The 14,966-nt window shown below is 35.8% G+C and overlaps 1 protein-coding gene across 1 annotated transcript in view; it reads right to left on the minus strand.

Annotated features, from left to right (window-relative positions):
- UNC13C (unc-13 homolog C) overlaps window positions 1-4,523 on the minus strand; it is a 371,311-nt gene extending 366,788 nt beyond the window's left edge. The window contains exons 1-2 of the mRNA XM_042941974.1: window positions 4,457-4,523; window positions 2,121-2,192 (exon numbers count right to left, since the gene is read on the minus strand). Coding sequence (XP_042797908.1) covers window positions 2,121-2,192; window positions 4,457-4,504 — 120 coding nt within the window. The 5' untranslated portion in view covers window positions 4,505-4,523. The remainder of the gene's footprint in view (window positions 1-2,120; window positions 2,193-4,456) is intronic.
- Between the last annotated feature and the right edge of the window lie 10,443 nt (window positions 4,524-14,966).

Here is a 14,966-nt window from a genome sequence, read left to right on the forward strand (position 1 = left end):
GGACACATATTTCATGCTTTCACATTAAAGGTGCCTAGGAAGGTTTTCAACACCCAAAAGTGGGAATTATTTGCTTCAGCATTTATGTTAGTTGCCGATGTAATGACTTAATGTGACAGCTTGTCTAGAGTGACATTTAATATGCCTGTTGTGCACAAGTCATATTTCATTTACTTTTTGAGATATGGGCCCCAGGGAAATGGGCTTTATGAATTTCATGGAGAGCTGATGAACTCTATTCATCCACCCAACACCCACACAGAAAAGTCTTTTACATAGGTTTTCTGAAACTAAAGAAATAAATGTATGTTTAAGTGGATGAGAAGATCAATAACTAATTTAACCATAAAGTGAAGGTGTGCTCCCTATCCAGGGCCGCAGAAGATGTAATAGCATTCTTCTCATTTCTATCGTTTTCCTATTAACTTTTCATACGAATGAATATTTGTGGTTCAGACCAAATACCATATGTACAAAAAAGAAATAGTGTAGGAGTTTAATGATAAAAACGCTCAACCTTGCTTACTCCCTCAAAAGCCCAAGACTAGACACTTCAAGATTCAGCAAGCAATATGGTGCATTTTCATGTACCAGAGGATGTTTAATTTCATTTGTATCCAAACTACACTCAAATATTACATGTCATCATAAATCTAATAGATAAGAATAAGATCCTTGGAAAATCAGCCACATTTTTTTTAATACTTTGGCACAAGAGAAAATGTTTTTATTTACTGTAGCACCCAAATATTCAAATGGACGTTTTTTGGTTTTTGTTTTGGTTTTGGTTTTTTTTCTGATATGTACTAGGCTGGGGAGAGTTTGGGATAGAGATCTAGTAAAGGTTGGCTTCTGGGTGGAAGATGACAGTGACAAGAAGAAGAAACTGTGAAATATACATATAAATAATGGTGTTAAATGCCAAGTCTATAGAGATTTAAAACAAGTATTATCAGTGGCAAATTTTTTCTTCTATAGGAATGACAAAGTCCTTTACATTCTATAGGACTATAGGAGTGTCACTCCTATAGAATGTACTAGTTCACCTAAGGGAGGACATATAAATTGTCTCTAGTAAAAACCCAATAGACTGGCTGGGCAGGAAGGAGTTACCACAGCACAACATCCACTCCACGTTAAAATCGCCTAAAATTTTTTTTTAAATCCCTTTCGACCCAAGCCACATCTGAAGCCAATTAAATCAGAATCACTGGGAGCTAGACCCAGGCATGTGCATGGTTTAAAGCTACCACAGGTGACTCTAATGAGCCAAATTTAAGAATTCCTGACCTAGATATTGGAGTATACTTGTATTTTCTAACCAGTTGGTTCTTTCATTCAACAAGAATTTACAAAGTATATACCTCATGTCAGATAATGTACTAAGCAATAGGGGTGAAAGTATTTAACAAGAGCAAAAAAACAGGACACAATGCTACCCTCAAGAAAGCAGTCTAAAAGCAAAGGTTTATGCAAAATAATAAAGTTAATTGCTTATAAAAATAATAAAACCAGCAGCTTGCATTTATGTTTTACTATACTCTAAGCAGTGCCAAGTGTTAAAAATGTATCCACTCCTTTAATAATTTGTCTTATTACCTCACTATACAGATGAGAGAAATCGACTCAGAGAAGTTAGATAAAATGCCAGGTGTAACAATGCTAATTTACTGGTACAGATGGGACTCACCCCAAGCAACCTTCACTTTTGCTATACTACAGTATGGAGGTTGTGATTAAATGCTAGAAAAAGCTCAAAGGAGGAAGCTGAAAATTCAGCCACAAGGGGAGAAAGATGTTTGGGACAGCCTCAGAAGGGAGGCAAAATTTGAATCATATAAAAATGTAGCAGGATTTTTCTCAAGGGGAGAATTACAGGTAAAATGCATTAGGACGGAATAACATTTGTAAAGATGGAAAGGCGCATGCATGTTTGATCAACAGAGGATAATCTGTATGATAATGAAGTTGAGGTCTGGATGAAATTTGTTTAGGGTCAGACTTTCCCCGTGTTGCCAGTTATTTCTGGAATTTTGGAATCAACATTACAACTGAGTGGCTTGATCAGAATTGCCTTCCCCTGGACTATATCAATACATAGCAATCGACTCTGCACCTACCAGTTCCTCATTGTTTAGAGATGTCCTAATGACCATAGCCAGGGAGAGTCCAGATTTCCGGGCAGCCAGAGTCTAAAATAAACAGAATTTAGGAGTTATTGGCACATGAAGTGGATGCTAAGTACATATTGTTCAACAACATGTGAAAATGTAAGAATATAACCTATCACTGTTCATGTTTTAGTCACTAGGCACCTGCCATTTTCAGTAGTCAGCTAGTTCATCCAGAATGTGAAATCATGGAACATTAAAGCTGATACAATCCCCTTATATAATCAGACCCAACCCTTACATTTAACTGATGAGAAAACTGAGGTCCAGCAAGGCAGACTGATCAGCCCCAGGTATCCATGTTAGCAAGAGACTTCTCTAACTTTGTTTTTCCTCAAGGTGATCATGATCACATTTCTTCATAAAACATGGCCACTGGTGCAGAGCTAGATGATCTGTGTGATGGCCCCAAATCACAGGTGTTAGATGATCCTTGAGTTGTTCACAGTTCCCTGGAATATTCTTTCATATCTAAGCAGTATATTTTTCCTAAGTGTTCATTTTATCAGGTGAGAACCATTATACCCAGATTGGTTTTCTTAACTCAATGTTGGTAACATAAGTAATTTTAAATAAAAGTCAAGTCCCTTTTGTTTCCCTACCATAAAACAGAACCATTATATCTCCTACCTGAAATGTGTGTGATATAATACACTCAGCAGAACTGTAGAGAACTTTGGAAACCCGAAGTTTTAGATGGGAATGTTTAATATGTTATCTCATTAGGAACAAAGGGAAGTTACAATGGGATTTTGCACCTGGTCTTAAATCTATCTCCTTGGAGCTACAAAGCCATAAACTCAGATAAAAGTTTAGCAATCCTCAGTGAGGAAGTCACTATCCATCCATCACCACCCCTTCTGTGTAAACCTATAGAGAGATTACGTCCAAGGAATTAGCCAAGATGATCTTCCATTTCTGACAACTATTGTCTCTAAAATTATGTTTGCATTCTATTTTAGTCTGTATTCGTATCTGTTGTGTATATAATTTTGTGTATCTTTCAGAATAGAACTAGATGTTAAATTCTTGAAGAACCCAAATTTCTCAGTCTTCTGTTTCTTTTTATTTCCCCATCTTGCCCTCTTTTATCCCATGAGTAAGTGCAACGTACATTCAGAAATATAGAAAATATTAAATTGAAAATCACTTACCATGGCCTGAAGATCCCAAGTGTCAGAGGAAACAAAGTGTAAATAATTAGACATAAGAAAGGTGAGAAAAGAGTATAATGATGTTAAATAAACTGAACACTTTAAAATAATATCCACACTACAATGGCAGAAATCTGGGCTACAGAGACACAGTAGAAGATCTTTCCAATCGAGATTTTATCTTTCCTAACTTCAAACACAAGTGATGGTTTTCAGATGAAGGTTTTCATAGCAAAATTAAAAATTACTGATATAAGAAATAGTATAAATTGCTGCTAAAAGGGAAATTTCTATTTCTCTGGGATAAAACATATTTTCATGTCATAAACTGTTAAGAATTTGCCTCCAGGAAACTGTGGAGACAATTTTGATGATAGAACAAAACACTTTGTTTTCTGGCAGTTAAGCTATTTGTTTTTAATAGTCTAATGTGGACCATTATCAATCCTTTGCATCTTTAGGTGGTCCTGTGCATATTTTGTTATAGGAGAGCTTGAGTTATTCAGAGTTATGTTTAGGTTTAATGAGGTTTTAATGACTTGAGAGTTGTAATTTTCTTCAGAGAGTGGAATCACTTATTAATGTGATTAAATTTGATCTTAATTAAATAAAGAATTGGTTAATAGTATCTGCTGCTTTATAAAGTAGTAGAATCCAGTGACATAAGGTGAGGAAGTCCAAAACAAGCCTCCAAGTGTGCATTAAACTTGTGGTCCTTTGCAACATTGCACTTATCAAAGCCCAGTTGCAGCAGCTCAATTAGCATGCCCTGTGACTTCTATTTGCCCAATTGTTATGCCATTTTAAACTGGTTTGTAATTTTAACCAATAAAAAAGGGGCCAAGGGGTACATGGCTGTCTCTGTCAGTAGAACATACAACTCTTGATCTCAAGGCCAGGAGTTCAAGCCCCATGTTGGAGAAAAAGAAAGAAGGCTTAAAAAAAAACGCTGTCAAAAGGTTAGAATTATTTCATTTATTTAATAGATTTTAAAGAAATGATAAATGCAACACTTGGTAGAATCCAACTTCTTATATGTATTATTCTATGAAATACAGATAGGCATGGCACTTAATGATAAAGAAAAAGGCAACACATACAACTGAAGAGAATGAAACAGGAGTTCCTTACCACATCTCGTACAATGGGCAAAGTTTTCTTCCTACGGAGATCTGGCATACTGTCAATACCATAAAGCCCTCGCCCAGCCCTGAAAGAGGAGAAAGAGGAATGATTTCAATGGGATAAGGACTTCCTTTAAGAAAAAGGCTGTAAAAAAGATTAAATGGATACCATGATTTTCAACTGGTTCACAAAATAGGAAAAATCCAAGCCTCTTAAGACCTCACCCTCACCCAGTGAAAAGGAGACTCTAGCTACCAAAGTGATCACTTGTATTCTTGGATAGTTCCATACATTGAAACTTTAGCCTGGCTTGGTTGACACCTTGGTTTTCTGTCAGCATCACAAGGAAGATAATAAAAATTGTTAGTTACACGTAACTTTGTATTTCTGGGAAGACATAGAAGCAAACCATTTTGCTGCAACTTTTGTCTGCAACGATATAAGAAATACCTGTATTTGTAAAAAATATCATTCTTTTTTGATGTGTTTCATCTTCACAGATGAAACTCCAAACTGGTATCTCAAAGAGCCATAGTTGCATTTAGAGTATTTGTAATAACCCTTATATCAGAATTTTTCCTTTTTTGGAATCTACCGCACAGAAAAATACAACAAGAAATTAATTTGTTATCCAAGGATATTCACTGCACCATTTCTTTTTGTAATAGCAATACAAGCTAGGTAACCTAAATACTTATGGAATGAATTATATTATCTATCCAATGAGAACACAATAAAGTAAACGAGTTAAATACATATGTGTATAAATGAAAAAAATCATGTGAAAAAAGCAAGTTTGCATTTTAGTAAGTTTAGTATGATACTGTATTACATGTGCTTATATATACACAGAAAAATACCTAGAAAGATATTCATTAAATTGATAGCCAGAGTTACTTCTGTGGAGTGATACTGGGTCAAAGAAAAAGCAAAGATTCTCACTGTTATAAATTTGGTAAGAGTCAATGTTCCATAATTAGCGTTACCATGCTTGCAATTAAAAATATTCTTGAAATATATTCATCTTTATTAAAATAATGGAATGCATTGAATTGTTTTTGTTGCATCTAAGCTAGTGATTTTATACAACCACAAATGTGCTCAAGTCACTGAGGAGAGCTTCCCTTATGCTCACCTGACCTATAAAACTCTTGCTAAACTCCAGCTTATTAGAATCACCTTTTCCACCAGGCACACACAATTCAAAGGCAAGGGTGTTAGCTACGCACCTCTGCCACTGAACAGGCCACAAAAGCTGATAACAGATTATCAGCATCTCACAGCCCTGTTTTCACTGACACAGAGATGGCCTCTTTGCTCTTAGCTTAATGAAGGGAAAATTTTGCCTTAATGGATTTTTTTTATAGTAGCCGTGGTCTTAACTCCAACACTTCTAGTTGTATCAATCACTAGCTTGATGATCTTGAATAATTCACTAAGTTATCACACAACTCGTTACGTGAAATAGTACTAAAAGAAAATGTTAATAAAGATAGAATGTCAATAAATAGCAAGGTTATAACTTATATGTTTATTCAGTAATAAATGTGAATATTAATACCACTGCACATGAGGAAGAAGTCTGTCAATTCTGAGCAAATTATATTTAAGTTCATGAATTTCAACTAAAAGTTTTTGTTTAGATCATAGAATACAGGAAAAGGATAATAGCAGGGCAGAGATCAACACACATGAATGAAAAGGAAAAGGAGAAGCGATAGGAGGGAAGATAGTACATGTGGGGAAAATGACATTTGAGAGCCTGTTCAGCAATGACTGTATGAGAAAAGAGTTCATACAGTTTCCATCATTACCCAGAACAATGCCAATTGATACTCTCTAGGCCAATGGCACAACTCCAGTCAAAAACCAAGATTAGGATCACACACACACACACACACACACACACACACACACACACACACACACAAATCATTGGCAGCATGCTCTTATGGACTGCAAGAAATGGCAGTATCAAGCAAGGGAAAAGGGCAATTAAATCTTTTTTTTTCCTTCTCAACACCTGTCTTCAGAAAGTGAACCAACTCCTCCATCAGTGTAACTTTTCACTTCTCTCCTATTCTCTTTCCATATTCTTCCCCTCTCACTGCTAGTTCATTCTTGATTCTGACACATCCCAAATACCACATTTATGGGAAAAAGGTATATAAGTGTGTTTCTAGAAGGATCTTTTGAGTTTCGTTTGCTCCAATCTAAGGCTTGGATTCCTAGTGGTTTCTATTTTCTACCTCCTGTGAAGAGAATTAATAGTGACATAAAGTATAATTAATAAATGTCTTGCCATCACACTACATGGCAATCACACTAACTAGCTGCCTCTGAATGTTTTGAAATGTTTTGACTGATAAATAATGTGACTTAAATAACTATTTAAAGAAACACATTCAATTGTGACAATGCTTGAGAAAGTGATTTATAAACTACAAAGTGTAATATATACATGGGTTGTGTGGTTTCTTACACTAATGATTTATGTTTTCCTGCTCATAGAACTTAATTCAAATTCCCAAGAGCACCTAGAATTTTGGGCAAATGTATATACTCACAAGTTCAAGAATCAGTGTCACATACATATTTTCTTGGGTCTTAAATTTCACTCCTTTGCTTGTCTCATTATAACAGAGACAGCCAAGGACCCAGGCCAAACCTGAGCATTATGGAATAATGAGCCCAAGTTACAGACATGAATCCAAAATTTCTATCTGCCTTGAGTTTAGTTTCATTAAATTCATATTTTGAAATTTGTAAAATTTGTAATTGCAATAGAAATTTTCTCTTAATCTTTACCGTTTTAAAAAAATGCTCACAATCACGTTGTACTCCCTTAGAGTTTTACATTTTCATTATTACTGTACGGTGTTTGCATAAACATAAACTTTCAATGGGTTATTCATCAAGTAATAATAAAACTTTTATTGTAAATCTGAGTATTAAAAAAAAGAAGAAAAAGAAGAAGTTTCCCTAATGGCCTTACTTCAAGAGTGGATAAGTGTTTGGTAAATACTGTAAAGCTCTATAAAAATGTAAGATATTTTTGAAATATTTATTTTATTTATTTATTTTTGAGAGAAAGAGAGAGAGCAAGCAGGGGAGAGAGGAAGAGAGAGAGAATCTTAAGCAGGCTCCACACCCAGCCCAGAGCCCAACATGGGGCTCAATCTCAAGACCATGATATCACGACGTGAGCTGAAATCAAGGAACAATTAAGCAAATGACCCACCCAGGCACCTTTGTAGTATTTATTAAAAGTGTTCCTTATTGTTTTGGTGCAATTACAAATGGGATTGATTCCCTGATTTCTTTTTCTGCTGCATTATTGGTATATAGAAATGCAACAGATTTCTGCACATTGATTTTATGTCCTGCGACTTTGCTGAGTTCATGTATTATCTCTTAACAATTTTTTGGTGGAGTCTTTTAGATTTTCTATGGAGTGTCATGTCATCTGCCAATAGTGAAAGTTTGACTTCTTCCTTGCTGATTTGGATGCCTTTTATTTCTTTTTGCTGTCTGATTGCTGACGCTAAGACCTCCAGTACTATGTTAAATAGTAATTGTTAGAGTGGAATTTCTTGTCTTTTCCTGACCATGAAGAAAAGGCTCCTGGTTTTTCCCCATTGAGGATGATGTTAGCTGTGGGTCTTTCATATACGGCCTTTATGATGTTGAGGTATGTTCCAGCTATCCCTACTTTGTTGAGGGTTTTTAATCAAGAATGGATGCTGTATTTTGTCAAAAGCCTTTTCTGCAAGATCATATGGTTCTTATCCTTTATTTTATTAATGTGGTCTCTCACATTGATTGATTTGTGAATACTGAACCACACCTGCAGCCCAGGAATATATCCCACTTGATCATGGTGAATAATTCTTTTAATGTACTACTGGATTTGATTTACTAAAATCTTGTTGAGAATTTTTGCATCCATGTTCATCAAGGACATTGGCCTGTAATTCTGTTTTTTAAAAAAATCTTTTTAATGTTTATGTATTATTTTTGAGAGCGAGACAGAATGTGAGCAGGGAAGGGGAAGAGAGAGAATTCAAAGAATTCACAGAATTCAAAGCAGGCTCAAACTCACAAGTGGGGAGATTATGACCTGAGCCAAAGTCGGTCACTTAACCAACTGAGCTACCCAGGAGCCCAAGTTTAATTCTCCTTTTGAGTGGAGTCTTTGTCTGGTTTTGGAATCAAGGTAATGCTGGTTTTGTAAAATTAGTTTGGAAGTTTTCTTCTACTTCTATATTTTGGAACAATTTGAGAATAGGTATTAACTCTTCTTTAAATGTCTAGTAGAATTCCCCTAGGAAGCCATCTGGCCCAGGACTCTGGTTTCTTGGTAGATTTTTGATTACTGATTCAATGTCTTTGCTGGTTACGGGTGTGTGTAAATTTTCCATTTTTCATCCTGTTTCAGTTTTGTTACTTTGTGAGTTTCTAGAAATTTGTCCATCTCTTCCAGATTGCCCCATTTGTTGGCATATAGGTTTTCTTGGTATTCTCTTGTGTTTGTATTTCTGTGGTGTTGGTCATGATCTCTCCTGTCTCATTCATGATTTTAACTATTTGGATCCTTTCTCTTTTCTTTTTGATAAGTCTGGCTAGAGGTTTATCAATTTTGTTAATTCTGTCAAAAAGCCAATTCTTAGTTTCATTGATCTGTTCTACTGTTTTTGTTGTTGTTGTGTCTGTATTATTTATTTTTACTCTAATCTCTATAATTTCCCTTCTTCTGCAGGCTTGCTCCTTTTCTAGCTCCTTTAGGTATAAGCTTAGGTTGCGTATTTGGGACCCTTCCTGCTTCTTGAGTTGGGCCTGAATTACAATACACTTGCCTCTTAGGATCACGTTTGCTGCAACCCAAAGCTTTGAATTGTCATGTTTCCATTTTCATTTGCTTCCATATATTTTAAAATCTCTTCTTTAATTTCCTGGTTAACCCATTCATTCTTTATTAGGATGTCCTTTAACCTCCACGTATTTGAGGGCTTTCCAAACTTTTCATTGTGGTTGACTTCAAGTTTCATACTGTTGTGTTCTGAAAATATGCATGGTATGATCTTGATCTCTTTGTACTTGTTGAGGGCTGATTTCTGACCCAGTATGTGATCAGTTCTGGAGAATGCTCCATGTGCACTTGAGAAGAATGTGTATTCTGCTGCTTCAAGATGAAATATTCTGAATCTATCTGTTAAGTCCATCTAGTCCAGTTTGTCATTAGAAGTCATTTTTTCCTTGTTGAGATTTCCTTGTTGAGATTTCCTGGTTAAGAATAAACCTAACTAAAGAGGTAAAACATCTATAGTTTGAAAATTATAGAATGCTTATGGAAGAAATTGAAGAGGACACAAAGAAATGGAAAAGCATTCCCTGCCTATGGATTAGAAGAACAAACATTGTTAAAATATCTATGCTACCCAAAGCAACCTACACATTTAATGCAATCCCTATCAAAATGCCACCAGCATTTTTCACAGAGCTAGAATAAACAGTCCTAAAGTTTTTTTGTAACCACAAAAGGCCCCAAAAAGCCAAAGCAATCTTGAAAAAGACAAAACTGGAGGCATCATGATTCCAGATTTCAAGCTGTATTACAAAGCTTTGGTCATCAAGACAGTGTGACACTGGCATGAAAAGAGACACATAGAACAATCGAACAGAATGGAAAACCCAGAAATGGGCCCAGAACTATAGGGTTACCTCATCTTCAACAAATCAGGAAAGAATATCCAATGGAAAAAAGACAGTCTCTTCAACAAATGATGTTGGGAAAACTGGACGGTGACAAGCAGAATAAAACTGGACCACTTTCTAACACCATACACAAGATTAAATTCAAAATGGATGAAAGACCTAAATGTGAGACAGGAAACCATCAAAATCCTAGAGAACACAGGTAGCAACCTTTTTGACTTCAGAGCCACAACTTCTTACTAGACACATCACCAAAGGCAAGGGGAACAAAAGCAAATAAGAACTAATGGGACTTCATCTAGATAAAAACCTGCTGCACAGTGGAGGAAATAACCAACAACACTAAAAGGTGGCTTACAGAATGGGAGAAGATTTTTGCAAGTAACACATCTGATAAAGGGTTAGTATCCAAAATTTGTAAAGAACTTATCAAACCCAACACCCCAAAACCAAATAATCCAGTGAAACAATGACAGAAGACATGAATAGACACTTTGCCAAAGAAGACATCCAGATGGCTTAGAGGCACATGAAAAGATGCTCAACGTCATTCATCATCAGGGAAAGAGAAATCAAAACCACAATGAGATACCACCTCATACCTGTCAGAATGCCTAAAATTAACAATACAAGAAACAATAGGTTTTGGCAAGGATGCAGGGCAGGAGTGGAGAACCCTCTTGCACTGTTGGAGAAAATGCAAACTGGTGCAGCTAGCTACTCTGGAGACCACTATGGAAGTTCTTCAAGAAACTAAAAATAGAGGTCGGTGGTGGGGTGCCTGGGTGGCTCAGTTGGTTGAGCGTCCGACTTCGGCTCAGGTCATGATCTCATGGTCCGTGAGTTCGAGCCCCACGTTGGGCTGTGTGCTGACAGCTCAGAGCCTGGAGCCTGCTTCGGATTCTGTGTCTCCCTCTCTCTCTGACCCTCCCCTGTTCATGCTCTGTCTCTGTCTCAAAAATAAATAAAACATTCAAAAAAATTTTAAAAAAAAGAAACTAAAAATAGAACAACCCTGCAATCCAGCAACTGCACTATCAGGTATTTTCCCAAAGGATACAAAAATACATATTCAAGGAGGTACAGTGTCCCAATGTTTATAGCAGCATTATCAATAACAGCCAAGCTATGGACAGTACCCAAATATCCATCAACTGATGAATGGATAAAGAATATGTAATGTATGTGGGTGTGTGTACATATGTATATATTCTTTATCCTACACATACATGTACATATATACACATACATATATATATTTATATATATATACACACACATACATACACATATGCATACACACACACAGACACAGACACACACACACACACACACACACACACACACAGTGGAATACTAGCCACCGAAAAGAATGGAATCTAGCCATTTGCCATGATGTGGATGGAACTACACTGTATTATGCTAAGCAAAATAGGTCAATCAGAGAAAGACAAATACCATTTGATTTCACTCATATGTGGAATTTAACAAACAAAATGAATGGACATATGGGAAGTGGCAGGAAGGACAGAAGAGAAGGAAACAAACCACAAGACACTCTTAAAGAACTATGGGTTGATGGAGGAAGGGGGGTGGGGAGATGGGCTAGATGGGTGATAAATACTAAGGAGGGCACTTGTTATGGTGACCACTGGGTATTTTATTTAAGTGAATGAATCACTGAATTTTACTCCTGAAACCAATATTGCAACATATGTTAAATTTAAATTAAAAAAAAAAAATAAAAAAATAAGTATTTTCCCAATAGAGAGATCTGGGAGAGATTAAAACTAAAAATGGTGAAGACTGGAATTATATGTAGATAAAGAAATCATTGACTTTCCAGGAAAGAAGTCAAGTTCAAGGATACCAGTTAAAATCTGTAAGAAACTAGCTAGGCTCAATGATGAAGAGGTCAGGGAGAATCATCAAAACAGGCAACAGCAGACAAGAAACTCTGAAGGTGCTATCTGATTCTAGGGAAGCAGCAGTCTAATTTCAGTCCTTTTTGGTACAGCTGATTTGATTAAGCTATTGCTAACCATTGCCAGCAAACTAGCTAACAAGAGTTAATATTTATGTTGTGTTTACCAGCAGCCAGGTATAATGCTAATACTTACAGCCAACCTTGACATATATTACATTTTATTCTCAAAAAATCCAATGAAGTATAGGTACAATTATTTCCATAATATTATAAATGAGGAAATCAATGCACAGAATTGTTTAGAATTATTCCCAAAATCACTAAGTCATAGATAGCAGTGATTGGATTTGAACACAAGCTCAAGGGCTTATCATATTCCACTGTTCATATGATTGGATTATTTCATATTTACAACAATAATATGAACTGAGGCTTACAAATAACCCTACTTTACTTTTAATGAAACTAAAGTTAAGCAACTTATCCAGGCCTACAAGTCTATGGCAGAGCTTGTTTTCCACTGAAGGACTCTTACCTCAAACCCCATGTTCTTTATACACACACATTTTTCTTTTTTTTTTGGAAGATGTAAGAAGTCTATCCCAATTGATCTAGAGTTCTTACTATTATTTGAAACACTTTAAGTGTATTCCAAGACAGTATTATCTTTAGATCAGAAATCCTGTATCAGTGTATAAAATAGTCCCAATCCACCCAAACAGCCCCTCTTCAGCCATTCAAGAGTTCTCTCCAGGAAAAAAGGAGGCTTTTAGACTACAGGCATTACAAATGAGATGAAAACATGAGACCTAAGGAAATATGTGGAAAGTCAATCATCACATAAAATTTATAAAATGGATAAAATTCCATAAATTATGGTGTCTTCTATATTTGATTCAATATTTGTTCTACACTACATAGTCATTATTTTTCATAATTTTACTTCTTAGTTCTTTGCATTACTATAAAAGGAATTTACTGGGGTGCCTGGGTGGCTCAGTTGGTTGAGAAACCACCTCTTGATTTTGGCTCAGGTCATGATCTCATGGTTCATTGGATGGAGCCTTATATCCGGTTTTGCACTGACAATGTGGAGCCTGCTTGGAATTCTCTCTCTCCCTCGCTCTCTGTCTCTCTGCCCCTACTTCTCCTCAGTCTCTTACTTTCTTTCTCAAAAGAAATGAACATTAAAAAACTTCTTAAATAAAGGGAATTTACAGAGTTTAATAAAATCTGAGGTATGAAATTATATTGCTGTCTGTGTTGACTCAGATTCAGTTAATCATCTTGTTACAGAACAAACCAATACACATTATCTAAAGGATATACATCCTGAAATTGTTAAAGAATGTGATATCTAAGATTAAAGACGTGAAAGCTTATTTAAAAATTTTTAACGTTTATTTATTATTGAGAAACGGCGAGAGACAGCATGAGCATGGGAGGGACAGAGAGATGGGGAGACACAGCATCCAAAACAAGCTCCAGGCTCTGAGCTGTCAGCACAGAGCCCGACGCGGGGCTCAAACTCATGACTGCGAGATCATGACCTGAGCCGAAGTCAGACACTTAACCGAATCACCCAGGCACCACTGAAAGCTGATTTTCATATATATTATTATCTTATCCCAGAATCGATCTGATAACATACTAAATGTATATAGATTGGAAAAAATCTCAGAGAAGGTACCAAGAGGCTATCCTGTGGAAACTACCAAGCAGTTTTACCAAAGGTAGTACTTTCTGATTATGAGATAAAGGTGTGCTGTTTCCACAAGTGGGTGGTTGAGGATTAATTGGTAATATTCACGGGCTGGATAATTTCCATTAGAAATCATAAAATTAGTAGACTCTATTTATATGACAAGGAGTTGTTAAATTAATTGAAGACTATAAGCCTAAAAAAGAAAACAACAACAAAAAACAGATCACAGTGCTTCTGTTTTTTTCTATGTTTCCAAGACAATTATTGGGCAGGGCTGTATAATTAATCTTTTTTAGCATTATGCAACACTAAGGCAATGTAAAAGATTAATAATGAATCATTCTAAATCCCTCTCCTATAATATAGCCGTATTCTCTTACAGACTTTTAAAAACAACTCTTTGTATTTAGTTACTTAATGGTAAACATACAATAATCATTTTCATTTGCTTAATATTTTATATTTTACATACATTTTAACACAATTTTCCAGATGATCATTATCAACTTTAATTATTCAACTGCTGCTTATTAGAATATGTTATTCAGGATATTTTCCCTTCCTCTTTTTTCACCTTTTTATTTTTATTATTGTCAACACTGAATGACATTTGTCTGTGTAATGGGATGATTCACTCTCCATATCCAATTAATCACCATTCCTAAAGATATTTTGATTCTGTATTTCATCATAATTAACACACCACCTGTTATAAGATACAGCATTATATATTTATACATTAGGGGAAAAATCAAATTAATCTCTGATATGCTTTCTTAGCAAGTAGAATTTAAATTGTGCGTTTATTTAAAGGGCCTTCTTGCGGCACCTGGGTGGTCATGAACGCACAGTTTGTGGTTTCGAGCCGCTTTGGGCTCTGTGCTGACTGTTTGGAGCCTGGAATCTGCTTCAGATTCTGTGTCTCCCTCTCTCTGCCCCTCCCCTGCTCACGCCTCCCTCCCTCTCCCTCTCTCTTTCTTCTCCCAAAAGTAAATAAGCATTTTAAAAAATTTTAAATAACATTAAGGGCCCTCTTAAACCAACTTCATCAATGACACAGGTTTGTCATGTATCATATTTTTCTATATCTGAAAAGAAAAATATAAACAAAGTGAATTGTTATTCCTTAAGTTTCTCATTCAGAGTCCAGCTTTTGAGAATTACTCTTC

Source organism: Panthera leo, chromosome B3, assembly GCF_018350215.1.
Source record: "Panthera leo isolate Ple1 chromosome B3, P.leo_Ple1_pat1.1, whole genome shotgun sequence".
NCBI classification, from domain to species: domain Eukaryota; kingdom Metazoa; phylum Chordata; class Mammalia; order Carnivora; family Felidae; genus Panthera; species Panthera leo.